Source organism: Sciurus vulgaris (assembly GCF_902686455.1).
Source record: "Sciurus vulgaris genome assembly, chromosome: 3".
Classification (NCBI taxonomy): domain Eukaryota; kingdom Metazoa; phylum Chordata; class Mammalia; order Rodentia; family Sciuridae; genus Sciurus; species Sciurus vulgaris.
Window position 1 is genome coordinate 51,794,057 of NC_136463.1, and position 27,188 is coordinate 51,821,244.

A 27,188-nucleotide genomic window follows, 5' to 3' on the forward strand; every position below is an offset into this window, starting at 1 on the left:
ACTCTTTCTCCTCAAATCTGGATGTTTCGCAGTGGCTCCTGGTGATCATCCAGGATGAACAATGAGCCATGAAACTCTGGAGGCTTAGGCAAAAGGATTGCAAGTTTTAGATCAAACTGGGCAACTTAGCAAGAACCTGTCTCAAAATTAAAAAAATAAAAATAAAAAAGATGGGGGTACAGCTCAGTGGTAAAATACCTCTGAGTTCAATACCCTGTACTGCAACAAAAAATGAAAATAAAAAATAAAAGAAGATGAACAGTGAAAAAAACTACAGGCATGCCCTTAAGATGCTCTCTTCCCAGGTGTGATGGACCACTACCTGGTGATGCACCAGCTGCGCTGCAATGGGGTTCTCGAGGGCATCCGGATTTGCAGGAAAGGATTCCCCAGTAGGATTCTCTATGCTGACTTCAAGCAGAGGTAGGTTACCTTGTCTTTGCATCTCTCTCCTTTTGAGGGCATCTTTTGCTCTCCCCAAAATCATTCCTTGGGCTGGGTGGTTGATGACCCACCCTGGGGTTTTTATGGACTTTGTCCTTTGCTGGGAGATGATCCCATGCCCAAAATGAATTCTGGGCCTGCCCAAAATGGTCACAAGGCCAGAGCCCAAGCTCTCTAACCTAACTGTGACTCTAGACCAGGGTGACTCAGCCTCCACATTAGGAAAGTTGGAACTAGATAATCCTTTATGAAGGAACTGTTCTGTGCACTGGAGGATTTTAGCAGCATTCCTGGCCTCTGCCCAACATGCTGGTACCAAATCTACAGCTCTTACCCTCAAGCTGTAACAATCAAATATTTCTTCAGACATCACTGGGGACCAAGTTGCCCTTGTTGAGACCCACTGCTCCAGACCACCTCTCTCCTCCCACCTCTCTCTTCGGGCCTGGAAGTTCAGGCCATGTCCAGAATGGAGGAGGAGAGGAGACCCTCTAGAAATAGGAGAACTGAGGTCTGTAGGTCACAGTTGATTTCAAGGCTTTTGTAAATTAGATAAGAACCATTGCCTCTGAAAGCAAAATTCCAGCCCTGTGTGCACTCGCTGGGCTTCCTTTATGCTTTTTGTTCTCTCTACCATGGCCCTAGAATCAACCCCTAAATATCCCCATCTCCCAGAGCACCTGAAAGTATTCTACTTCCTCCTAAGGTTGGAACAGAAGAAGGTTCTAGAAGGCCTAGTCTCAGGCATGGGACCATTCTAGGAGGTTGAATTCATTCAAGAAATTTTGTCCCCTTTCCTCAGGTATCGGATCCTCAATGCCAGTGCCATCCCAGAAGGGCAGTTCATTGACAGCAAAAATGCTTCAGAGAAGCTCCTGAACTCCATCGATGTGGATCGGGAACAGTTCCGGTTTGGCCACACCAAGGTGAGAACAGGTGAAGCTGGAATCCCACCCACACCCTCAGCCCCCGGGAAACCCACAGTCCCAACTGCTTGTTAGTTGATTGGAGGGAAGAGTCTCTTTCCTCTTCCATCAACTTGACCATCCCTTATCTGCAGCCCAGATAAAGGAAGCTCTGTGGATAGGAATAGAGGGTTTTATCTGTACATTGGCCTTTAAGTGACTAGAAGCTTAGATTGGAAGCCCAAGTGAAAAGCAATGGGGAACTTTGATGTCCTAGAGGGAGATGAGAAGAGAGTGTTAAAGGGAAAGGAAGAACCGCAGAGAGAAGAGAACATAGAAGATTCTAGAAACAGTGAGGACTTGAGGGTACAGGGGAAATGGAAGCTCCAGGAGGGCAATGACAAGTACAATGCTCAAGGTCACATGGAGAGGTAAGTCAGATAGGAACCACTGAGTGGCAAAGGCTGACTTTCAGTCCTGGCCTGACTCCAAAGATCTACCTTCTAGAAAGTGGCAGGCTGGGGTCCTCAGATGGTCCACAGAGTGCTCTCTTTCCTTGGATGTCATAGAGATGGAGAAAGTTCTGCCACTGCATGCAGTTGATGCAATGCACCTGAGGGTGAGACAAGCCTTCATTGATGGACAGGGAGAGGAGGAGAAGGAAGCAGATACAGCTGTGACTCTCTCCTAGTTGCACTGGTTTTATTTTCTGGACTCATTTTTATCTGGGTGTAAGCTCTGACAGAACTGGTCCAAATGGGTTGGTGGGCCTGGAACCTACTTTAGAACAGGCTACCTCACTGCCCCAAAAGTGCAGCTGCACAGACGAGAGTCACTGGGATGGGTCCTGGAGGCTAACCTGCTGCTGGTTCCAACCTAGCACTCTGAGAGTCCAGCAGGGAACTTGGGCAGAAATAGGCTCCCTCAAGAAACCAAGTTGAACACCTTCTGAAGACAAAGCAGGGGTCATCTCTCTTTCAACGCAGGTGTTTTTCAAAGCTGGACTCTTGGGACTTTTGGAGGAGATGAGAGACGAGAAGCTGGTGACCCTGATGACACGCACGCAGGCTGTGTGCAGGGGGTACCTGATGCGGGTGGAGTTTAAGAAGATGATGGAGAGGAGGTGATGCAGATTCTCCCTTCATCTTACCCTACCCTTCCCATATAGCAGCCAGTTGTCACTTCCTGCTTCATTGTTGGGATTCTCTCCTTCATTCATTTGACCAACGCTTACTGAGCAGCAATCTCATGCTGGGTGTACTCTGCTTGGCACAGGAGTGCAGAATGGAGGGGGAAGCAGACACGTGCATGGTGAATTTTAACACAAGTGCAATGTTATAGTCAGGGGAGTGGGGCTGTGACACAAACAAGCCCCTAAACTGGTTGGGGGTTTGGAGTTGTCATGAAGAAATTATTTTTCTAAGTTGTGCATGACATATTTAAAAATATCAACTAGAAGGGATACCAACAAGTAAGTCAATATTATTGGAGCACTGAACAAGGCAGGCAGCCAGGGTCCCCATCCTCTGGTTGATGGGGAAGTTCCAAAAGACGTATAAGGAGATGAGTGATGAGATCAGTTCACTCTAGCAGCTAGGAAAAGAGTGAACCTGAGGGGATGAAAGGGGACATGACTTGACTGTAGCAGAAGTCCAAATTAAAGAGACAGTGACCTGAATTGAGTTGTAGTCTATGAGTGAGAGAGGAGGCCATGGAATAAAGAAATATTTAAGAGTCTTATTGCTTGAATAATTCAAGAAAAGGAAAAAGCAGCTTGGATGACTGTTTATGTGAGAACTTCAGGGAAAGCGGAACTTGGGTGGAAGCTTGGTTGCCTTGGTTCCCTGACACCCTGTGTAATTCTAACAATGTAAGAGCCACAGTGGACCTCCACCACGTGCTAGAAATACCCCAGGCATCTCTTTTGGTGAAGGGAATGGAATATATATTTATATCCCAAAGATAGGACCATTTTAAGGGAGAGAGAAATACATTTTCAGGCATTCATGGATATTACTATGAAGCTGTGTTGTATAAGTGATGCTGGGATGTAGGCAACAATCAAAATTAGGAAAACAGATCAATTCTACCAGGGCAAAAGGCCAGGAGACACTGAAAACAGGCCATGGGGTTCTACCAATACTTCAGCAGGAAGAGGGGGCCCATATGGCAAAATACTACAAAGCAGCAAATCAAAGGCAGAAGGAGTTCAAAGAAGTGAGAGTTGATTAATAATTCAAATGTGGGAGAAAGACCTAATCATAGGAATAAAAGATGCTTATGGCATTGGTGGCTAGGAGTCTACCAATGATCTCAGGTAAAACATTTTCAATAGGATGGTGCAGCAGGCAGCCAGGCAAATGGGAGATCCACAAATGACCCCATGCCTTCTCTTCTTTTCAACCTTTACATGTGCTCTGTCCTGTGCTCCTCGTTTGCAGAGCTACTCTGGAACCATAGGGTCTGCAAACTTGGCTGTATTTCCTGTATTTCCACTCAACCAGAAAGAATGAAGATTCTGGGGGTCCTCTGGGGGCAGGCGGGGTTGAGGCAGAGTAGGCCTTGCTGTGATTTATTAATAGGAGTCCTAACCAATGTGCAGGGACTCCATCTTTTGCATCCAGTACAACATCCGCTCTTTTATGAATGTCAAGCATTGGCCTTGGATGAACCTCTTCTTCAAAATCAAACCTCTGCTAAAGAGTGCAGAGGCTGAGAAGGAGATGGCCACCATGAAGGAGGACTTTGAGAAAGCCAAAGAAGACCTGGCCAAATCTGAGGCTCGCCGGAAGGAACTGGAGGAGAAAATGGTCTCCCTACTGCAGGAAAAGAATGACCTGCAGTTGCAGGTCCAGTCTGTAAGTACCTCCTATCTGAGAATGCAAAACAAAAAGAGAACATTGAGGCCCCTTAAGGAGTCTATTTGAGAGGCAGTGGTGCCACCCAGTGGTCACACTAAGTATTGCAGGAGAAGGCAGGCCACTGATCCCAAGGTTAGCCAAAGCTGCACAGGCCAGAAATCATGTCTGCAAAGTGAACTTGGGCTGTCCCTGATCACTCCCTGTCTTCCATAGCAGAGTTGGATGTGTGTTGCTGTAGATATGAGAGCTGATCGTGACTAAATAATAAAAAGCTCTCAGGAGTGCACCAGGTCTTTTAAAATCATATCAATAAAAATAAGTCATTAAAATGAGATTACTTGATTCAAAGAAGAGTCATTTCCATGTATGATTTTCAAAGATAGTATTATATTCAAAACCACTTTAGAGAACACGTTTTTTATCAAAGAAGTAGAAATAATGAAACCACATCTGCAGCATGCAAGTTTTAGCAGTATGATTGCCTCAATTTCCAGAAGTTAAGGCATTTGTGATTTTTCCTTCTTAAGACAGCATGGAAATAAAAATATATATCACGAAGAAAGGACCAGTTTAAGGGAGAGAGCCTATTGCCTTATTGCCAAGAATTTTCTACTCCCCTTCCACTTTCCCAATCAGTACAGCACAGTTTTTAAGAACACCTTCCTAGGGCTGGGGATGTAGCTCAGTTGGGAGAGCTGGGTTCAATCCCCAGCCCTGGCTTCAATCTCCAGCACCGAAAACAAACAAACAAATGAAAAACCACTTTCCTAGGCACAGTGGGTGAGAGAGTAACCTATGGAACCAGACACCTGGGTTTACATCCCAGATCCTCATTAGCTGTGTAAACTAACACAAGTCCCTTCTCTTTGTGCCTCAGTTTTCTTATCTGTAAAATGGGCATAATAATGCACTCACCTCATTTGGCAATTGGGAAATAAGAGGAGTTAACACGTGTAAAATGTTTAGCAGATAACTGAGGTTTAAAGATGTACAATAAACATTAGCATTTATTCTTGCCAGTTTCTTTCAATCCACTTCTCTGCAATAAATATCCAGTTCTTAAAATACTCTTTTATGGGAAGATATATGCTGTTTTGTTGAAGAACAGAATTAACTAATCTTTATCTGCCTGAGAGATTCACTACAGAGCCTTCTGGGACGTGGACTTATTAAATCACGGATTCTTGTGTGTTTTTAATTTTAATATTCTATGGCTTGAGGAGGCTCAGCTAAGGACACACAAGTGCCACTTCTCTGTTGAAAGTTTAAAAGTAGTCTTATTTTAGGAATACTAGTTAGCTGGGGATAACATGGAGTAGATGGATCGTTTTTCAACTGGCATTGGCTAGGAAGAATGAAATAATCAGATAAATTTTTAGAGATTTTATTCTTTAAAATGAGTGTACACATCTGTAATCCCAGCAAAAGACTGGGGCAAGAGGATTGCAAGTTCAAAGCCAGCCTCAGCAATTTAGTGAGACCCTGTCTCCAAATAAAAAATAAAAAGGGCTGGGGATATGGCTCAGAAGTAGATCGCCCGTGGGTTTCATCCCTAGTACGGAATAAAATAAAATAAATTGAACTGAACTTGTAACTCCATGAACTCCTTTAAAATTGCATTAAGTGATTGTCTATTAATAAATGATATCCTTGGTGGTCTAAAAAATGAGCATATGGATGATATGTAGGTGTATGTGTGCATGCTTGTGCACACACACACGTGTGTGTGTGTGTGTGTGTGTGTGTGTGTGTGTGTGCGCAGAAACACTCATTGGTGTAGGTACAGGTAAAGGGCTTTTAGAGAGTCAGGCCCCTTCCTTCTAAGGTTTGCAAAGTGACCAAGGAAAACTTATAATGACCTGGTAATTTCAGGAAACAGAAAATCTGATGGACGCTGAGGAACGGTGTGAAGGTCTCATCAAAAGCAAGATCCAACTGGAAGCCAAAGTCAAAGAACTGACCGAGAGGCTGGAAGAGGAGGAGGAGATGAATTCTGACCTGGTTGCCAAGAAAAGGAACCTGGAAGACAAATGCTCCTCTCTCAAAAGAGACATTGATGACCTGGAGCTGACCCTGACAAAAGTGGAAAAGGAGAAGCATGCCACAGAGAACAAGGTGGGACCAGGGCCTCCTAGGCCCCACTTTCCAGCTGTAAAGAGGAGGGAGAGCTGCTGAGGAGATAGCTCACTTTGTAGAGTGCTCGCCTAGCATGCACAAGGACTGGGGTTCGAATCCCCAACTCCTTGTTGAAAAAAAAAAAAAAAAGAGGAGGGAGAGTGGAACAGGAGCCAAGCTGAAGGGTCTTTAGGTTCTTCTGCCTTGTTCTCCACCCTGCAGGCTCTTCTCAGCTCTACTTCATTATACCACAAACTTCCAGCATTTTCTTGAGAGAGAAAGTAGTTTCATATCCATTTTTGTTGCTCATAGCACCCAGGACAGTGATAGCAAACAAAACTGCCTGAGGAGCCATGCAGATCATGAAGGAAGCAGAAAACTAGATAATACCAAGGACTGATTGGCAGGGAGGTGGGACCCTTATGAATTACTGTCGGTTATAGATGGATGCAGCCTTTGGGAAGAACTTTTGGGATTACAAAGTTCAATTAAGAGCTACATACTTTATGATTCAGAGATTCTGAGGTGTTTAGACCCAGGAAGTCTTCCACTAGTCCCGAGATGGATGTGTGCAAGGAGGTTTATAGCAGCATTGCTTGTGGGGAAGAGCTGCAGGAAGTACCCCTGGGAGAATGGAGAGACAAAATATGTGGATGCACACCAGGGAATATCATTCAGCTTTTGGAAGCAAAAGGTTTGTGCACACATACAGGGAATCAAAGATGGTGCACGCCTGTAATCCCAGTGGCTCGGGAGGCTGAGGCAGGAAGATCATGAATTCAAAGCCAGCCTCAGCAAAAGTGAGGCGATAAACAACTCAGTGTGATCCTGTCTCTAAATAAAATACAAAATAGGACTGGGATGTGGCTCAGGGATCAAGTGCCTCTGAGTTCAATCCCTAGTACCAAAAAAAAAAAAAAAAGAAAGATAGACATTAAATACCTAGGACGAAGTGGGGAGAAATATGAGGAAAATGGAATATCCAGCATGCACACAGGACAGAAATATACACTTGGCAAAGATATATAAAACACATGGCATGATTCACACCACAGCAGTTGCCCCTGACAGGGGGTAAGGGTTGAGGTCTGCCAGTTATATGATGACAATGACAGTTGACACTCAGAGTCAACATTGGATAGACAGCTGGGAGTGGTGAACATAGATGATAGGGAGGGGTGGGGACTGTAAACCCTGGTTGCAGGCTAACCTGGCAACAGATAGTAGCCTTGACTTAGCACCAGCCAACTACTGTCAATCCAGCATTGCCAGAGCTTCTAATTTTCCACAGGAAGCCAGAATTTTAGATTTTTATGTCTTTTTTTCTCCAACTTGATAACATTTCAAAAATCATAAATGAAAGAAAATATGTTTGAGGCCAGATTCAGCTCCTGGGTCAGGAGGTAGCAACCTCAGATTTGGAAGAGTGTACATGGAAAGCAGTTCCATTTAGTGCCTGAAAAGCTCCATACTAGGTGCCCTAATCACACATCCTGACAACACAGGATTCCCCCTGGGTTTTCTTGCAAAATACTCATACCTTTCCTTCCTTTCCTGACTCATTCTAAACCCCATCAGCCAACCTAACAAATTTCTGCAGATGCATTATGAGTGAATATAGATTGATGTATTACCTTCAGAGGCAGCATATTTGCATTTTAGCAATGTCCCTCCTTGTAAACTATAATGCACTCCTTGAAGGAATAATCCTGATGGGAGAATTTGAGACATCATGTTAGAGCAACAAGGAAGATAAAAAAAAACTGACAGATTATTTGTGGCACATGCCCCAACTACTCAGGAAGCTGAGGCAGGACAAGTTTGGGGTCAACCTGGACAACATAGTGAGACCCTCATCTCAAAAACAAATAAAAAACTGAGAGATTGTCATTTCCAGGAAGTAAAGAAGCAGTAGCCAGAGAGAGAGTGAGAGAGAGAGAGAGAATGTAATCGCTCCCCCTCCCCCTTGGTACCAGGGATTGAACCCAGGGGTGCTTAACCACTGAACCACATCCCAAGCCCTATTTTATTTAAGACAGGGTCTCACTAAGCTGCTGAGGCTAGCTTTGAACTCGTGATTCTCCTGCCTTAGCCTCCTGAGCTATTAGGATTACAGGCATGTGCCACTGCATCCAGCACAGCAATTACATTTGTTGTTGGGAATTTTGAGTTTAATTGTTTCAATATTAAATTGGTGGTGTTATTCTCTAGGTAAAGAATCTGTCTGAAGAAATGACAGCTCTTGAAGAAAACATTTCCAAACTGACCAAAGAGAAGAAATCGCTGCAGGAAGCCCATCAGCAAACACTGGATGATCTGCAGGTTGAAGAAGATAAAGTCAACGGTCTAATCAAAATAAATATCAAGCTGGAACAGCAAACAGACGATGTAAGGACATTTGACTACTCTGCTTTCGTGTCTGTTACTGGTGGAGGTGCAGGCAAGAGAGTGGGGCTCCAGAGTTTCAGTCTTGGATTTAGAATCCCAAGTTCACATCTCAGCCTTGCCTGACCCCAAACAGGTCTAGGATAATGAGCCAGTCACTTAGCCTTATGAAACCTCAGTCTCCACCCTATAGGGACACAAATAGTCCTACCTTGGAGGGTTTCCATGGAAAGTTCTTTGCATAGAAAAATTTAGTCAGACATTAGCTCCTAATATTATTATTAAATCATCATCGTCATCATTATTAGCATCCCTTTGTAGGTCATTTGCATTCCAAACCCTCCAGTCCTTTTCTAACATTATTAAAACCTAGTTCCATTTGGAGGTGTAGCTCAGTGGTAAAGCACTTGCCTAGTATGTATGAGGCTCTGGGTTCAAGCCCCAACCACAAAAACACTGATTCCATTTGTGACTCTGAAAATCATTTTTTCCCCAACATGGTACATTCTTATTCTCCCTCCTTTCTCTCTCTCTCTCTCTCTCTCTCTCTCTCTCTCTCTCTCTCTCTCTCTCTCTCTCTCTCTCTCTCAAACTTTATTTTTTATTGGTGCATTAAAATATACACAAGAGTGGGATTGATCATGCCATATTTATACATGCTCAGCACATAATTTGATCAATCTTATTCCCCTTTAACTTCCCTTTCTTTCTCCCTCCTTCCCCTGCTATGCTTCTTCTATTCTGCTGGTCACTTCAGTTTTTATTATTATTATTTTAATTATTGTATTATGGGTTATATGTCCAACTGTGTCCATCATGGTACATTTGTACATGTACATAGCAAAATTTTGTAGATTTCCTTCCCTAGTCCTTCCCCATACCCTGTCCTTGTCCCTCCCTCTCAATCCCCTTCCTCTACCCTATTGGTATCATTGGTCACCCTTTATCCCTTTTATTTTCAAGAGATCCTTTGTTTTTATTTCTTTTTCTGTCTCTCTCTTGAATTTCCACATATAAGAGAAAACATTTGACCCTTGGCTTTCTGAGTCTGGCTTATTTCACTCAGCATGTTGTCCAGTTCCATCCATTTAACAACAAATAATATAATTTCATTCTTCTTTATGGCTGAGTAAAATGCCACTGTGTGTGTGTGTGTGTATGTGTGTTTGTGTGTGTGTGTGTGTGTGTGTTGTGACATTTTCTTTATCCATTCATCTATTGACCAACACCTAGGCTGCTCTACGGCTTGACATTATTGTTCTTGTAAGAAACAGGTTTGAAGTTCTCTAGTTTTATTCACTACTGTAGTTAGAACTTTTCCAGGTCTCTTATAGTTTTCTGAGGCCAGAGTAGGTGTGCTCTCCCTGCATACCCTCCTTTCCCTGTGCCTATTTGTGTACACACACACACACACAAAGTCCTTGCCCAAATCCCACCACAGTTGCATAGAATAAATAGGGGGAATGATGATGTGCAACCTGGACTTTCATGTGTCGTCCATAGAATCCCCCTTGTGTTCCTGTCTGGGCAAGAACATGTACCTATGGGTGCCAGACCCCTACAGGGAATATGTCCTAGGAAGGGCCAAGTGGGAATTGGCTGAAAGAAGAGCCAGGAGCTCCCAAGTGATCCCCTAGGGTTCCTTTGCTAGAGAAAGGAAGAAGGGGAAGACTTGCTTTCCAGGCTAGATGTTTAGGTGGGCACCCTACAGGAAGCCATGGGCCAGCATGCGGCTGCATTGACTGAAGGGGCCGAGCCATTTTGGTAGCAGGGTTCCACACTTTCTACCTGTCTTCCCAGCTCGAGGGTAGCCTAGAGCAGGAGAAGAAACTGCGGGCAGACCTGGAAAGAGCAAAGAGGAAGCTGGAAGGAGACCTGAAAATGTCCCAGGAGTCCATCATGGATCTAGAAAATGACAAGCAGCAAGCTGAAGAGAAATTGAAGAAGTAGATATTTTATTTTCTACTTCTCCATTTGAGCCTGCAAGCCGACTTTCCCACCTTTAAAAGGCTTGTATCTCATGTTCTTTTATTTTTTTTTAAATCTATTTGTAGGAAGGAATTTGAAATCAGTCAGTTACAAACCAAAATTGATGATGAACAAGTTCACAGTCTGCAATTGCAAAAGAAGATTAAAGAATTACAGGTAAAAGTATCAAAACCTTCCCAACCATGGCAATCCTTTTGCAAGTGCCCCCGCACCCCTGCTTACTCTTTCCCCCTTTGGTTCTTAAGCTTCTTTTGCTCCTGTTGGAGTTGGAGAGAATGTTCTGTGCTTTCCTTTTTGTTTTGTTTTGTTTTGCCCAGACTGGTCTCAAACTCATGGGTTCAAATGGTCCTCCTGCCTCAGCCTCCCTAGTAGCTGAGAACTACAGGCACACACTACTACAACTGGCATTTCTTCTATTTTTTGAAATTAATATTTTAATTTTCTAAGTAACACATAAACATATTTTCTTGGAAAGAATAAATATATGACCAGTAAAACCAAGTGTTATTAATAGAGAAGCATTGCCCACTGTTCCTAAACCAAGAGGTCTCTGAGTTTCTCAGAGTAACTACCAGTTTCAATCAGATATGCATCTGGGTAGATCTTTTGTTATGTATTTATGTACATATTTAAGATCCAAAGAAAATATATATAATATATTTATGCAAAATTTTCTTCTTGTTTCTTTGTATTTTTAGCATAAAAATTTTCATATTGAGCATATCACTCTGTAACTTGCTCATTTCATTTATCATTTTGTTCTGTGGAGCTATCCATGGTAGGCATGGATCAGCATTTAACTGCTTCATAGACTTCTAGAGCAAGTCCACAATTGATTTGATCATTCCCCTATTAATGGGCTCCTACATTATTTCCAATTTTGTTCCACTAACTCAGTGTTATAATGTATTCTTAACTTTGCGCTGCCTGCCTGCCCACCAACTCCTCACCACCCAGGTTGTTCCCTCCCTCAAAAACATCCCTGATACAATGACCCTTTTAGGCCCGCACAGAAGAACTGGAGGAAGAAATCGAAGCAGAGCACACACTCAGAGCCAAGATCGAGAAGCAGCGCTCAGACCTGGCCAGGGAACTGGAGGAGATCAGCGAACGACTGGAAGAAGCTAGCGGAGCGACCTCTGCCCAGATTGAGATGAACAAGAAGCGGGAGGCTGAATTCCAGAAACTACGCAGAGACCTGGAGGAGGCCACCCTACAGCACGAAGCCACCGCGGCCACCCTGAGGAAGAAGCATGCGGACAGTGTGGCTGAACTCGGGGAGCAGATTGACAACCTGCAGCGGGTCAAGCAGAAGCTGGAGAAGGAGAAGAGTGAGCTGAAGATGGAGATCGATGACATGGCAAGCAACATTGAGACAGTCTCCAAGTCCAAGGTACCTGACTGACAAAGTAAGGCAGCTCAGTTCTGGTCTTGGCAAAGTTAGGCAGCTAAGTCTAAATTCTCCAGTCCCATGACTACGCTCCCAAATTTACAGCATATTCTGTACCAAGATCCTCTCCCCAACTTCTGCTTGTGCCCAATTCCTCAAATTTGTTTAAGATGCATCTTATCCATTTGGGCTTCTGGAACAAAAGCCTTAGACTGAGTAATTTATAAACAACAGACATTTACGTGGCGGAACACTTTATTTAAGTGTCAGACATTTATTGCTCACAGTTCTGGAGACTGGGAAGTCCAAAATCAAGGTGCCAGTTGGTTCGTTGTCCATTGAGGGCTCTCTCTCTCTGCCTCAATGATGACACCTTGTCACCATGTCCTCAGTGGCAGAAGAGGCAAGGGAGCTAGCTCTAGCCTCTTTGATAAGGACACTAATTCCTCACAAAGGTGGAAACCTCAAGACCTAATCACTTGAAGGTGAGGCTCGAAGGCCTCACCTCCCAAATTCACTGCACTGGGGATTCAGTTTCACCACATGAATTTGGGGAGACACAAACATTCAGGCCACAGCATCATTCAAGTTTGACTGAATGATCAGCCACCACCCAAGGTTACATCATCCTTCCTAAACCTTACAGAAAGCTGCCAGTCCATCTGGCATGTTCTAGAACTAAATCTATTGATGGATTATACCACAGGGGCTTTACAGACAGTTTTCTTCATGGCCTTCTTACCACACAATGTCAGTGCCCGGGAGGCATAGTCACTATGAAGTTATGCCTATGAACTTGAGCATGGGTTTTATGGTATTTAAAGTACACAAAACTTGGAAGGGTTGGATCTCTTTAAGAAAAAGAGCTGTTGTCCCTTAATGTCGGTGGGGTGGACCTTCATGGATACTGATAACCACAGCTCAAGTTCCTCATGTAAAAATGGTATGGTATCTGCTTAAATCCTATGCACATCCTCCAATACACTTTAATTCATCTCTAGATTACTTATAATACCTAACACAATGTACGTGCTGTGTAAATAGTTGTTACATTGTATTGTTTAGGGCATAATGGAAAGAAAAAAAAACTGTACACATTCATAGAGATGAAATTTAAAAAATGTTTTTGATCTGTGGTTGGTTGAATATGAGGACATGGAACCCACAGATAAGGAGGGATAACTGTATGCAAAATTATGAAAATTAGGCACGAAAGGTAGTATTTATTTAGAATAAAAAAAATAAATCACGGGTTATTAGAGCCCCGAAAACTCAGGTTCCTTCCTTCTGAGGCCTCCTTAGACCATTTGCCAGAAATTCCTCTCTAGAAATACAGTCTGCTTGCAAAGCCTCCACCTTCCCACTTGAAACTTACTGTAGCTCCCCAAATTCTCTGGGGCCCATGCAGATGGGTGCCCTGAAGCTCACTTCATCAGCTTCCTGGTAACCCACTTCTGATAGGACTTCTGGTAAAACTGCTCTCAAATATCAGGTGTGTGTACTCCTCAACTCAGGAGTGTCCTCATTTCATGGTGCACTGAGCTGTTCTTGGAGCTGTTTAAATGGACTAGAAGAAGCAGCAGTGGTCCCAGATATGGAAGTATGGGCTTCCCATAGAGGGATTTCCTGAAGGTCAGGGTGTTCATCAGGGAAAAAGTGGGGTAGGGTTGGAGATAGGATTAGAGAAGAAAGTGGCTTCTATGGAATTTCTTTCTATCCTTGTTTAGAATCTGGTTCACACTTCCCTGTGATTTATCTTGGTTTCATCCCCAGCCCATTGTTGTTTGTTTTTTTGTTTGGGGGCTTTTGTTGTTGTTTTTTTTTGTTTTTTAGATTTTGTTTTTGAGATAGAGTGTTGCTAAGTTGCTCAGGGCCTTGCTAAATTGCTGAGGCTGGCTTTGAACTTGCAATCCTCCTGCCTCAGCTTCCCAAGCTACTGGGATTACAGGCATGCACCGCTGTGCCTGGTTAAGGCCCTACCTCTTAAAGGTCCTATCATCTCTGCATACTGCCACGCTGGGCACCAGGTTTCCTGTGTATGAACCCTATGGGGACAAACCACTCCAAACCATAGTACTCCCTGACTGGAGTTGGTTACAGGGTTGGCCGAGTTAAAAGAAACTCCAGCACTGCCCACCTGCTGCCTATAACCAGCCTCCTTATAGCTTCCCTACCACCAGAATCACTTTCTATTGTCCGTTCTTGATTTTTAAATCCAGTGGAAGGAACACTTCCTATCACTCTCTCTCTCTCTCTCTCTCTCTCTCTCTCTCTCTCTCTCTCTACATATATATATATATATATATATATATATATATATATTTTTTTTTTTTTTTTTTTTTTTTTTTTTTTTTTTGCAGTGCTGGGGATTGAACCCAGGGTCTTGTGCTTACAAGGCAAGCACTCTACCAACTGAGCTATATCCCCAGTCCCTCACTTAATATTTTTAAAGTTATAGTATCCTTTGATTCTTCTCCTTGTGTATTCCCTTCCCTTTTTCAACTCCCCCTGCTGAAATTCTTTCACATGTACATGGTATCTTCTCAGAGATTGAATGGACTTGGAGGTCTCCCTTGGGATGTAGTATCCCTGTATTTTCTGCCATCTCATGCTCCCAGGTGAGGAAAAGCATATGCTCATTTTATTTTACATTTTATGGGGTGGGAGAAGAAACTAGGTTTACATTATACATGAGGTTTCTGAACAAACTTCACAAAAATATAGGCCAACCAAAGTATGCAGAGGAGAACCCCTCCAAGTCACCCCAGGGAACCATTTGTATTATTGAATGAAACCCTCAGCGGCATCCTATGAACACATTGCTCACAGATACCATTCACCTGCCAACAAAATTACTTATATTCTGAGGATCTCAGAGTCCCTTTGAGTGACATCTTCTCAGGAGTTTGTGTATAAATCATCAAATACTTTCCTACTGAAAGCCACTGTTCTAGGCTACCGGTGATCAAGCAGCAATCACAAATAAAAACAAGGCAATTCTGATGTGATTATTATATTTTAAACTGACCTTTATCTCTTCTATGTTATTATTTTACCTAATTGGAAGTCAAACTATCAAACTGTCCAGTTCAATATCAAGCACCAGAAACCCATTTTTCCCATTCATTTTGACCTTTCCCCCCACCCCAAAGAGTAACATGGAAAGAATGTGCCGGTCTGTGGAAGATCAATTTAATGAGATCAAAGCCAAGGATGATCAACAGACCCAGCTAATCCATGATCTGAATATGCAGAAGGCAAGACTGCAGACCCAGAATGGTGAGAACAGTCAGGGCTGAGGGGTCTGGGTAGGCCCCAGGGGAGGGTCATCAGCTTTGCTGATGTGGGGGCCATATCTGTTTCGTAGGGGAACTGAACCACCAAGTGGAAGAGAAGGAGTCTCTGATTTCACAGCTAACCAAAAGCAAGCAAGCCCTCACCCAGCAGCTGGAGGAGCTTAAGAGGCAACTAGAAGAAGAAACCAAGGTAAGGACACCTCTTTGGGAATGGCCACATCACATCGGATAGAATCTGAGAAGCTGGTGACACAATCACTTCACCCAGGCTGGTTGAAGGCAGACCTACATTAAAAAGTCTGCCTTATTGTGCGGTGAGAACCTGTTTCTTAAGGTTAAAGTACCTTGAACATTGGATTTCCTTTCTCATCTCTGGGCACCTCTGTTCTCCACAGGGTGGTTGGATACTTCCCTCTTCATCCAGGGATACCTCCTCCCCATCACTCCGCTGATATGCTCACCTCTGCCCAGTGATTCATCCTAGCCACTTGAATTCTTTCTTCTTCATTACCCTTTGTGGGCAACCTCCTATAATACCTGCTTCTAAATACCCTTTCTCCCAAAAGACTATATGGTTTGGGGGACACCCTTGAGATATTTGCATAAGCATGAACATCATCATGTCCTTGATTCCAAAATTTAGATACTTATGTCTAAAATACATGTCTCCCCACTAACCTGTACACTCCTGAAGAGCAGGAATAATTTTCCCACATTGTCACAGCACACATTAGGTTCAGTCCCAGTAGAACAGTGTGCATACCAGACACTCAGTAAATGTTACTGATATGTGTTCAATTTTTGGAATAGGAATCCATAAGTCCACAAAACTGCATAAAGGGAAAGCTGGGGTTACTATGCACTGGTGAAGACGTATAGGGCAATCTTTTAGAAATTTCCCCAAGTTCCATTTTTCCCTTCTGAAAAAGAAGAAGTGCTATATTTACTTCCTGTATTTCTATTCCACAATAAAGGTTTTCAGTAGACTGAAGGGAAGGGGGGAGTGTTGAGAACCAGATTCCAAACAAGTAATGAGAAGGTGCACTGTAGGAATGAGGCTTTCCTTTAGCCAGGAAACAACAATAGTAAGTTTTCCTTCTTAGGTAGTGTTTTGTAGTTTATTTGTGTTTTTTTTAAATGATTAAAATGTACAAACGATTGCACAGAGTCAACAGAACTCTTCTTTGATGGTAGCACTGGAAGGTGTTTTGCAATCATTATAGCTGCTAGAGTTAAACTTTCACCCTGTCCAGATGGCAGTGAGTGACTGCAGAGGCCTCTGGGCATGTCCTTTATTGCTTGGAATAGGAGGTGGAGCCATGGAAACAATGCAGCCCATTTCCACAGTCCCCAGTGTGAGGACACATCCCACTGATGACACCAAAAATGCTCAATAATAACAATGCATCAAGTAGTGAGAAAATTGTTCCCATTTTAATATGGTTTCAATCCTTCGGATTACATCCAGGAAAAAGTTCTCAATTTGGACAACTCTTGAGAATTTGCTTATTTACTTTATTAAGCAATAGAAAGTAGCCTTTAGACACAGAGTCATAGCAAGCAACAGTGCCAAGATAAGCAGTGATAATACTGCTTATTGCCATTGCATTTGTTCTTATGGTTACCTGGTGTTTATGGCAAATGCTAATTGTTTTCTACTTACTGTTGTGTAATAGTTTACTTTATAAATACATCTTGTAAAATATAATTAAGGAGCAAACTTAAGAAAATTAAACAGGCAATATGCTGACATGGCAAAATTTGAAAACAGTATGGGAATGATCCAAGTTAGGGAAAAGCTATTTCAATGAAAATACCTTAACTTGGAAAAGAGTCACTTTTTTTTGCAATTTGTCATCACTGTAATTCCTAGGCCAAGAATGCGCTGGCCCACGCCCTGCAGTCCTCCCGCCATGACTGTGACCTGCTGCGGGAGCAGTATGAGGAGGAGCAGGAAGGCAAAGCCGAACTGCAGAGGGCACTGTCCAAGGCCAACAGTGAGGTTGCCCAGTGGAGGACCAAGTATGAGACGGATGCCATCCAGCGCACAGAGGAGCTGGAGGAGGCCAAGTATGGGCTCTAAGGTTACAATAGGGGAGGTGACCCCAGGACCCTCCCTAGGAGGCAGAGAGGAGTTCCTACCTGGAGAGAGTCTCTTGTTATAATTTCTTAACCATTCAGATAGTGTCCCCATCCTCTTGGGGTCTCCCTCTTCCTCCGGGGAAATGTCTGTTTCACCTGGCTCCATTGGAAGCTTCTTGGGGACCTTCTTTGTCACCAAGCATTTTAGGATTATTCAGGAAATAGTCATGTTGCTTAATGACAGCAATATGTTCTGAGAGACAAGTCATTAGGTAATTTCCCTTGTTGTACAAACAACTTGCAATTCACTTACACAAACCTAGATAGTATAGGCCAATCACTCAATATGTCTTCTTGATGTGATCAGGATACATGATAAACACAGGATGTGTGAGGCTGCTGATGGCACCAGAGGATGTACTGTTTTACAGTAAACTTTTTTGTAAGTTACTCTAAAAGAACAGTAACAAGGATAAAATAGGTCTGGTGGTACAGCTTAGTGGTAGACAGCTTGCCTAGCATGCGAAGGCTGTGGGTTCAATCTCTAGCACCACACACACACACACACACACATACACAAAGTATAGCATAATAAATATATAACCCATTAGCAGAATTGTTTATCATCACCATCAGGTACTATGTGCTGTATATAAATGTATGTATTATACCTTTGTATGACTGGCAGCACAGTAGGTTTGTTTGTAACAGCATCACCATAAACATATGAGTAATGCATTTCACCACACATTACAATAGATACCACGTCACTAGGAGATCTAAATTTTTCAGCTTCATTCCAATTTTATGGAACCACAGTTGTATGTGTTCTGTGACATGTCATTGTGTGATATATGGCTGTACTTGGATCCTTTCCACTTAAATGCTAAGTCTTGCTCAATCCCTTCCAGACAATTCTTTTTCAATCTGACATGTACATTCAGAAATATCCCACTTTTGCCAAGACAAAAAAAATCTGGTTCTCTTAGGAAGAAATTGGCCCAGAGGCTACAGGAGGCAGAGGAGAATACAGAGACTGCGAACTCTAAGTGTGCTTCCTTGGAGAAAACCAAGCAGAGGCTTCAGGGAGAAGTGGACGACCTGATGCTGGATCTGGAGCGGGCCAACACAGCCTGCGCCGCTCTGGACAAGAAGCAGAGGAACTTCGATAAGGTCCTTCCCCAACTGCTTAATGGAGGTGGTGGCCAGAGCTGCAGCCTTTCACGCTTAGATGTGTGAGATGCACACACATCCGACAAGGCCCCCAGCTAGAGAATTAATTCCCAGTTTGGAGGAGTCCCGGTCTCTCTACTTTTGTGACAGTCCCTCTGAAGGGAATTTTAATTTTAATCACAGCTGATTCAGATTACACTGAGATTGTAATACAGGTAATCCAAATATCCAATCCAAATATCCTAATCCAAATATCCAAAATGTTTCAAAATCCAAAAATTTTTGAGCATTAATATTATGCCCCAAGAGAAAAATTCCAGACTGCCCTCATGTGATAGTTTGCAATTAAAATGCACATGTACTAAAAATGTTGTGTGAAATTAACTTCAGGCTAACTGTATAAGCTGTGTATGAAACATTAATAAATGTTGTATATAGACTTGGGCCTCACCCCCAAAATATACAATGAGATTATGTACACACACACACACACACACACACACACACACACACACACAACCAATTTCGGAAGAATCTGAAGTCTGAAACACTTCTGATCCCAAGAACTTCAAATCAGGGATACTCAATGTATATCTTTAAGATCTAGCAGACACCAGGCACCACGGTGCACACTTGTAATCCTAGCTACTTGGGAGGCTGAGGCAGGAGGCTTGTAAGTTTTGAGGCCTCACTGAGCAATTTAGAAAGACCCTTCTCAAAATAAAAAGCAAAAAGGGCAGGGATGTAGCTCAGTGGTAGGGTACTCCGGATATCATCCCCGGTACCACAAAATAAATAAACAATAAAAGAATCCAGAAGAGCAGAGTTTGCAGCCACTGGTCCAGAGCAGGACATGCCCTCTTTCTTTGGTGCCCAAAGATGAAAGAGGGAAACCTTGGCATTGCAGCCAGCTCTTGTTTGAGCAGTCCCTTCTTTCAAGTCCCCCAGTCCCTTCTGCTTCTCACATGTCCCTTTATCATCTCCCAGGTCCTTGCAGAATGGAAACAAAAACTGGATGAGAGTCAAGCTGAGCTGGAAGCTGCTCAGAAAGAGTCCAGGTCACTTAGTACTGAAATCTTCAAGATGAGGAATGCTTATGAAGAGGTAGTGGATCAGTTAGAGACGCTGAAGCGGGAGAACAAAAATCTGCAAGGTGAGCTCTCTTGGGGCCCCAACCATGTAATATTTCTCCTTCTCCTCCTGCCATCCATTTCCCTCATTTGCCCAAGCCTACTCCTTCCCACTGCCCTACAAAATCCTCTCCCATCATGCATCACATTTGCTCAGCCAGCCCCAGGGCTCAGATCCTATGCCTTAATATAAGGCATAGGAATGGCTAAGTCTTATTTTAAGAACTAAAGGCACAATGGGTTACTATGCCCACTGTTTTTTAGAGAACAAGACCCTTCAGGGATTCTTAGTGGCTTTGCATCTTTGAGCATGTCACTAAAGCCCTTCGGACCTCAGACTTTTGCCCTAAAAAATTAGAAAACCAGATCCAGTGCTTTCTAAAGCCTCTGCCAGTTTATGAATTTTCTGGCTCTCTCTGTGATCCTCTTGCATTCTTTGTAAAGTTTAGGATTTATAAAGTGTTCTATCCTTGTCGCTCATTCCTCTGCATAGTTCAGGTGAGACAACACATCTGGGTCTTACCAACACCTCATCTGAATGACTTCCGTGTATTCTCTCCTATATAAATGTCATGAGTGAGCTGCCAACCCCTAAATTGCCTGGCAAATGCCTATGCTATAAGCTGGAGTCTGTTGAAACAGCCTAAATCAAGCCTGTCCTTTGCAGAAGAGATTTCTGACTTAACCGAGCAGATTGCAGAAACTGGCAAGAACCTTCAGGAAGTGGAAAAGACCAAGAAGCAAGTGGAGCAGGAAAAGTCCGATCTCCAGGCTGCCTTGGAAGAGGTGGAGGCAAGTGGCTTGTCTGGGATAGGACACTGGGAAGTTCAGGAAAACAGGAAACTGAAAGGATGCCCTTGTGCACCCATAGAGGTACCTTCCTGCCAGGAGGCTCAGAGTCTCCATTGGGAAGAACCTTCAGCCATCCCTGCGGCTTAAAAATCTAAGCTCTGCTGCATTGTCTCCCGAGAACCCTCTCTAGCTCATGTCCTCTTTGGAAAGTAAATGTGTTCATTGTGTCCTCAATATTTCCCCCACAAGAAGAAAAAATAAAAATCAATCAGCAAACATTCTGAAATCCAGCTCAGTTTTATGTTTAACATAGGGTCATGCACAAAATTCTGTATAATCAAAATAGACCCAGATGTAAAGTTCAAATTTATGAGCCCTGGATCCATAATAATGATTAATATGTTTACAATTTATTATGGGCCAGACACGGTTGTAAGCCCTTTACATATATAATTTATTTAAGTCTCACAACAACAGACCTTTGTGTATGTATGTACACATGTATACATAATGTACATATGTACCTATACATATGTACATTATAGATGTGTGTATGCATATACATGTATACATATAGTATGTATTAGTGTATGTATGTTATTCTTATCCATTTCACAGATGCTACAAAGAGGGCATGTAAGCATCCCAAAGCCCCTCTAAATACCAGAGCAGGTCATGTACAGAGCGGGACAAATTGGTGATGATGTTTCTAGAAAAATTTGAGCTAACACAGGATAACAGAAAAGCACTTTCCCTGCCATTGTAGAAAATACAATTAAATACAAAAAAAAAAAAAGATAGGTTAGTTCTTGAAGTACAGATATTATTAAAACAGACACCCAACCATCAAATTTTTATTTGAATTACGATTATTATTAAAACAGATACCCATCATATTTTTTATTAATTCCAAAGGATGCTCAAGATATAAAGTGTTACCCCACCATTAGGGATAATCGGGAGCAAGTCAAATACTCAAACCTCTGAATATTGTTCCCTTCATCTGTGAAATAGGTATACAATATCCATTTTACTACACTAGGGATGAAAATGTCCATTCAAGAGGTGATGTCCACAGCTCTCCCAATTGCTCCTTTGCTCTCCTCAGGGTTCCTTGGAACACGAGGAGAGCAAGATATTGCGCGTCCAGCTAGAGCTAAGCCAGGTAAAATCTGAGCTTGACCGCAAGGTCACTGAGAAGGATGAAGAAATTGAGCAGCTAAAAAGAAACAGCCAGCGGGCCGCAGAGGCCATGCAGAGCGTGCTGGACGCTGAAATCCGGAGCCGGAATGACGCCCTGAGGCTGAAGAAGAAGATGGAGGGCGACCTCAACGAAATGGAGATCCAGCTGGGTCATTCCAACCGCCAGGTGGCTGAGACCCAGAAACACCTGCGCACTGTCCAGGGCCAGCTCAAGGTGAGCACCGCCCACTCCCTCGCTCGTCAGCCTGTCCTGCAGCTCTGGCTTCACTCCTGGTTTCCCCTGTAGGATTCCCAGCTGCACTTGGATGATGCCTTAAGGAGCAATGAGGACCTCAAGGAACAGCTAGCCATCGTGGAACGCAGGAATGGTCTCCTGCAGGAGGAGCTGGAGGAGATGAAGGTGGCCCTGGAGCAGACAGAGAGGACCCGCAGGTTGTCGGAACAGGAGCTGCTCGATGCCAGCGACCGAGTGCAGCTGCTGCACTCCCAGGTGCGTCCTCCTTCGCTAGGCTCTAGGCCCATGGTGGTGAGTGCAGGTAGGGCCTTCCGCGGGCCCAGGAATCTCTGCACACCCTCCTCCAGCGTGCCTCCGCTCAAGGTTCACCAGGAGTAGGTAGAAACCAGGCCCCACTCCTCCCAGACGAGTGGTCAAGACAAAACCACTGATGGGTAAACTTGGACTCTTGATTGACAGATTCCTGAGTTTTCTTTTATACAAAGATAAAGACACAAGGTCATGCATGTTGAAGGGGAATCAGAGCAAGCACGAATTATATTATTGCCTAAAGCCCCTGGAGAAGGCTTCACAGGGGAAGTACAGATTGAGTATCCCTTATCCTCCAAAAGTACTTGGGACTAGATATGTTCTAATTTCAAATTGTTAAGAATTTGGAAATATTTGCACACACATAAAGAGATATATTGGGGATGGGGCCCAAATCTAAACATGAAACTCATTTGTTTTATATTCACTGCGTACACATAGTGTGAAGGAAATTCTATAGAATGTTTAGGGCGCCTGAGTTTTGACAATGACCTATCACATAAGGTTAAATGTGGAATTTTCCACTGGTTGTAAGAAGGTTTTGAGTTTCAAATCCTTTTCAGATTTCAGACATTTGAATTAGAATGCTTAGCCTATGCCACTTAAGCTGAAACCCGAGAATATTAGGATTTTCTTTCAAAATAACTATTTTTATTTTTTAAGGAAATTTTTAAGAAGTTGTGTTATAAAATAGAAAATATTAGCAAACGCAGAGAAGAAAAAAAAAAATCAACCATACTGTTAACATTTCAGAGTTTCTTATTCTTAGGCCCTTGTGAATTACATAAACACATTTTTTTTTTTATAAAACTGGGTTCAATCTTTAGTAACCTATTGCTTTCATTTAATAATGTGTCATGAACTTATTTCTACCTCTTTAAATCATCTATGATATGATTTTCATTGGCTGGAAAACAGGCTACTATAGTGGTATATTATGGCACTTTAATTAATCCTCTGTGGTTGGTTAATTTAGATTGTTCCCAATAAAATTTTTACTATTAGAAAGAACATTGTAATATATGTGCTCCTAACTAAATTTTCACATACATCTACTATTACTATTGTCTTGATATTTCCAGATGTAAATAAATTTCTAGAAGTAAAATTTCAGGGTCAAAACAATAAAGATATTCATAATGCATTGTAAATTGTTCCTTAACAAAGTTGTCTCAATTTTTCTTCCAATTGGAAACTATGTGAGGGCTCTTTCCTACAAATTCTCAAAGTCCCTAACTATTATTTCTTAAATCTTCATCAGTTTTATTGTTGAAAAATACTTCATTGGGATTTTTAGTATTTATTACTAGTGATGTGAAGTCACTTCATCATTTTGTTGTGTGTTATATTTCTTCTTGTGTTTTTGCTACTTGTATTCCATGCCACTTTTATTGATTTGTCTTATTTATATCATAAGGAAAAGAATATTTTCCCATAATATATGTTGCAAATATTTTTTAGTTTGTCATTTTCCTTTCAATTCTATGTATGGTATATTTTGATTATTAGAATTACTTTTCATGTGATGTAGTTATATCATCAATAATTCCCTTGTTCCAATGCCTTTTATTGAATAATCTATCCTTAAATATTCAAAATCCCACCTTTATCATTAACTCAATTTTTTTGATGTTCAGTTTTGGATCTGTTTCAGGACTTTCTGTTCTGGTGAGGATGATACGGTATTTAACAGACCACCCATGTGAAAAAGCAATGGAACATAATTACACATATTACATATTACTTACTATCCCACCCTTTCCCTTGTTTCAAGTGCTCGAATAAAATGATCACCTCTGATTCCTAATTTTTCTTGTAGAACACAAGCCTGATAAATACCAAGAAAAAACTGGAGGCTGACTTGGCTCAGTGCCAGGCAGAGGTGGAGAACTCCATCCAGGAGTCCAGGAATGCAGAAGAGAAGGCCAAGAAGGCCATCACAGATGTAAGCACTGTTCTCTATTCAGATGCTGATTGAAATTGAGAAAGAGGGCTTCCAAGCCAGGGCATGGCAAGTAGGTTTCATCTCCTTATGAGTGCAGGTAGTGGTGGCTCATGTGAGGTGGAGTCATTAAAGAGGCAAAGTGGACCATGATAACTGGTCTAAGGAAGGCAGGGGGCATTCAATATGATGCACAAGACCAGCTTTAACAGCATCATCCATATGCTCTGGGTAGGGATGGGTGGATTGTTCACTGATATGTCCCATGAACTTGACCAGGCCGCCATGATGGCTGAGGAGTTGAAGAAGGAGCAGGACACCAGCGCCCACCTGGAGCGGATGAAGAAGAACCTGGAGCAGACAGTGAAGGACCTGCAGCACCGCCTGGATGAGGCTGAGCAGCTGGCACTGAAGGGCGGCAAGAAGCAGATCCAGAAACTGGAGGCCAGGGTAGGGTGGTTTTAGAGGACTCTGACTCTTGAAGTGACATCCAGTTTAGCTTCCCCAAGCAAAACCATGATCCAGAAATTAATCTGGTAGGAAAGTGACTGCTGATAGACTGCAAAGGTAGCCTCAGAACTACTTGCAAAACTCCCTGGGAGTCAAATCTCCACCTATTCTCTCCGACCTGTCCCTGCACCCAACACACACAAATCCATTTTGATATGCTGATGCCTTGGTATCTGTATTGGGATAGTGTCTTTTAATATTCATTTTCTGTTTTTCATGTAGACTCATATCTACATACATAAGTGAGAAAAATAAACTTTATAATCATAAAAATACACATTTTATTATAATTTACATTTTGGACCGATATTCATTTTGATAAATGATGGTCCATCCTACATAAAATCTGTAGTCTCCCCCTCTCAGGTCTCATCCAGCATTTCTAGTCTCTAAATGTAGTCTGTGATTCTGGTGTATTTCCCACTCCATCCCAAAAGGAAAGCAATTGGTACTTCTTCTAAGTTAATGCACCAGAAAAGATTAACCCCCCCAACACTGGAAGTCCTGTCTGTTCTTTATCTGGAAGATTCTTTTACATTTGTTTTGTTTCTTTGTTGACTGTTTTCTTTATTTCCTCTACCCTTGATTTTCTCCTTAGACCTGTGATGGTTTATTTTATTTTATTTTATTTATTTATTTTTTTAATGGGCAATTGACATTTTAGAGAAGGGCTATGAGGAGGAGGTTAGAAGGAGGTTGTTAGAAGGTCTCTATTGTCCCAGGGAGACCAGAAATGAAAGAGTGGGAGGGAAAGAGGATGAGGAGGAGGAAAAGAGAAGGAAACAACTTTTCCTAGCAGGAAATCTCATCTTTCTTCATACCAACCTCTCTAGATATGGTCACCAGGCACACAGTTTATTTAAATATGAAAGGATTTTTTAAAAATTTTTGCTAAAAACAACAAGGTCATAGATAAAAGTAAACACCAGGGAATTTAGAACTTCCCCTCAAATTCCTTAAGTGCTTACTTGCAATTATTCCCAGTCCTATTCCATTAAAAGGAGCTTAGGCTTACCCTTCTCATGCATCCCTCCCCATGAGGGAAGGATTAGGACCCTGTTGCCCTCTGTGGTTCTGTGATTTCTGGGTTGATTGAGGGTCCTAGGCCACCCTCCCTCTGGTGCTGTGAGGCACATTGACTGTCCTCCAATCCCAGCTGTCCCGTCAACTGAGTTCCATAAACCATGCAAAGACCTACAGAGCAATTTCAAGGAAAAAAATGTTTTGCAGAGCCTGATGGAAGACAGTTCCCAGGGTCCATGAAGTAGAATGTGTGGGGATCTTTTTGGAATAGTTGCCAGAGTAAGCAGATTCCACTGGGAACTTTCAAAGTCGATCGAGCGAGTCTCCAAGTCCAGAGTTGCCTCCTCTAGAGCCACTGGGATTATATCCCCAGTTGGATCTTGCTGAGTGGTGTCATTGGGATCACAGTTGGGGAACTGAGTTCTCCGTGACTGCCTCTCCCTTCAAGACTCAGAAAAGGCAGAAGCAACTGTGACATTAACAATACCTGTGCAGCACTTTAGCCCTCTAAAAATACTTTCACATACTTTATCTAGTTTTATCCCTACATTTGAGGTAGACTGGGCTGGAAGGATCATTTCTATCCTAAGTGATGATCATCAGACTCCATGATGGCAACTGAATTGCTCTGGGTCCATCAACTGGACCTGGAGTCTGAACATACCTTTTACTTCCCCTTGGCTTCTACTTCCTTACTTCATCAGGAATCATGACCACCTTAAGTGGTCATGCAGGTTTCACCTATGGAGTCAAGTTGAAGCTGAAGTCCAGCCTGTGATGCCTTGCCAAACTGTAGGAATCCAGAGGAAGGAGCATCTTTGCCAATCCTAACCCAGCTGCCAAGCTCTGTGCCTCTGCCCAAAGAAGACATCTTGTTCTAAATTACACAAAGCCACTGATGGTCTAGTGGTATCCCAGTGGATAAAAATGGCTCCCACGTCTTAGGAAGAGACATCTTTGCAAAATATAATTAGGGAGTCTTGAGTTCATCTGAAAGAGACCGGCATGTGAGTCTGTGAAAGAAGGCTGGGAGCTCTGACTTCACTTCTGCCTTCTCTTCATCCTTCCCAGGTGCGGGAGTTGGAAAGCGAGCTGGATTCCGAGCAGAAGCGGGGAGCCGAAGCTCTGAAGGGGGCCCACAAATACGAACGCAAAGTCAAGGAGATGACTTACCAGGTGGAGTCTCAAAAACCTCCATGAATGCTGCATGGACCAGACCCCATAAATAGGAGCTGTAGGTTTGTGGGACCCTGTCACAGATACCCTATTTGCAGGCTGAGGAGGACCGCAAGAATATCCTCCGACTCCAGGACCTGGTGGACAAGCTGCAGTCCAAAGTGAAGTCTTACAAGAGGCAGGCGGAGGAGGCGGTGAGTATAGGAGACCCCCAGGAGCACCCACACA

At 42.8% G+C, this 27,188-nt stretch overlaps 1 protein-coding gene across 1 annotated transcript in view; it reads left to right on the forward strand.

Annotated features, from left to right (window-relative positions):
• The window catches only part of MYH13 (myosin heavy chain 13), a gene marked incomplete at its 5' end in the record, with an annotated part of 53,058 nt that overhangs the window by 23,862 nt on the left and 2,008 nt on the right, over positions 1 to 27,188 (forward strand). The window contains 21 exons of the mRNA XM_079134054.1: positions 306 to 423; positions 1,247 to 1,370; positions 2,336 to 2,472; positions 3,952 to 4,207; positions 6,083 to 6,325; positions 8,537 to 8,713; positions 10,511 to 10,656; positions 10,765 to 10,855; positions 11,703 to 12,092; positions 15,242 to 15,368; positions 15,457 to 15,575; positions 17,259 to 17,455; positions 18,457 to 18,640; positions 19,628 to 19,793; positions 20,438 to 20,562; positions 21,671 to 21,979; positions 22,052 to 22,255; positions 24,129 to 24,254; positions 24,531 to 24,701; positions 26,856 to 26,960; positions 27,059 to 27,154. Of these exons, the coding sequence (XP_078990180.1) occupies positions 306 to 423; positions 1,247 to 1,370; positions 2,336 to 2,472; positions 3,952 to 4,207; positions 6,083 to 6,325; positions 8,537 to 8,713; positions 10,511 to 10,656; positions 10,765 to 10,855; positions 11,703 to 12,092; positions 15,242 to 15,368; positions 15,457 to 15,575; positions 17,259 to 17,455; positions 18,457 to 18,640; positions 19,628 to 19,793; positions 20,438 to 20,562; positions 21,671 to 21,979; positions 22,052 to 22,255; positions 24,129 to 24,254; positions 24,531 to 24,701; positions 26,856 to 26,960; positions 27,059 to 27,154 (3,611 nt within the window). The remainder of the gene's footprint in view (positions 1 to 305; positions 424 to 1,246; positions 1,371 to 2,335; positions 2,473 to 3,951; positions 4,208 to 6,082; positions 6,326 to 8,536; positions 8,714 to 10,510; positions 10,657 to 10,764; positions 10,856 to 11,702; positions 12,093 to 15,241; positions 15,369 to 15,456; positions 15,576 to 17,258; positions 17,456 to 18,456; positions 18,641 to 19,627; positions 19,794 to 20,437; positions 20,563 to 21,670; positions 21,980 to 22,051; positions 22,256 to 24,128; positions 24,255 to 24,530; positions 24,702 to 26,855; positions 26,961 to 27,058; positions 27,155 to 27,188) is intronic.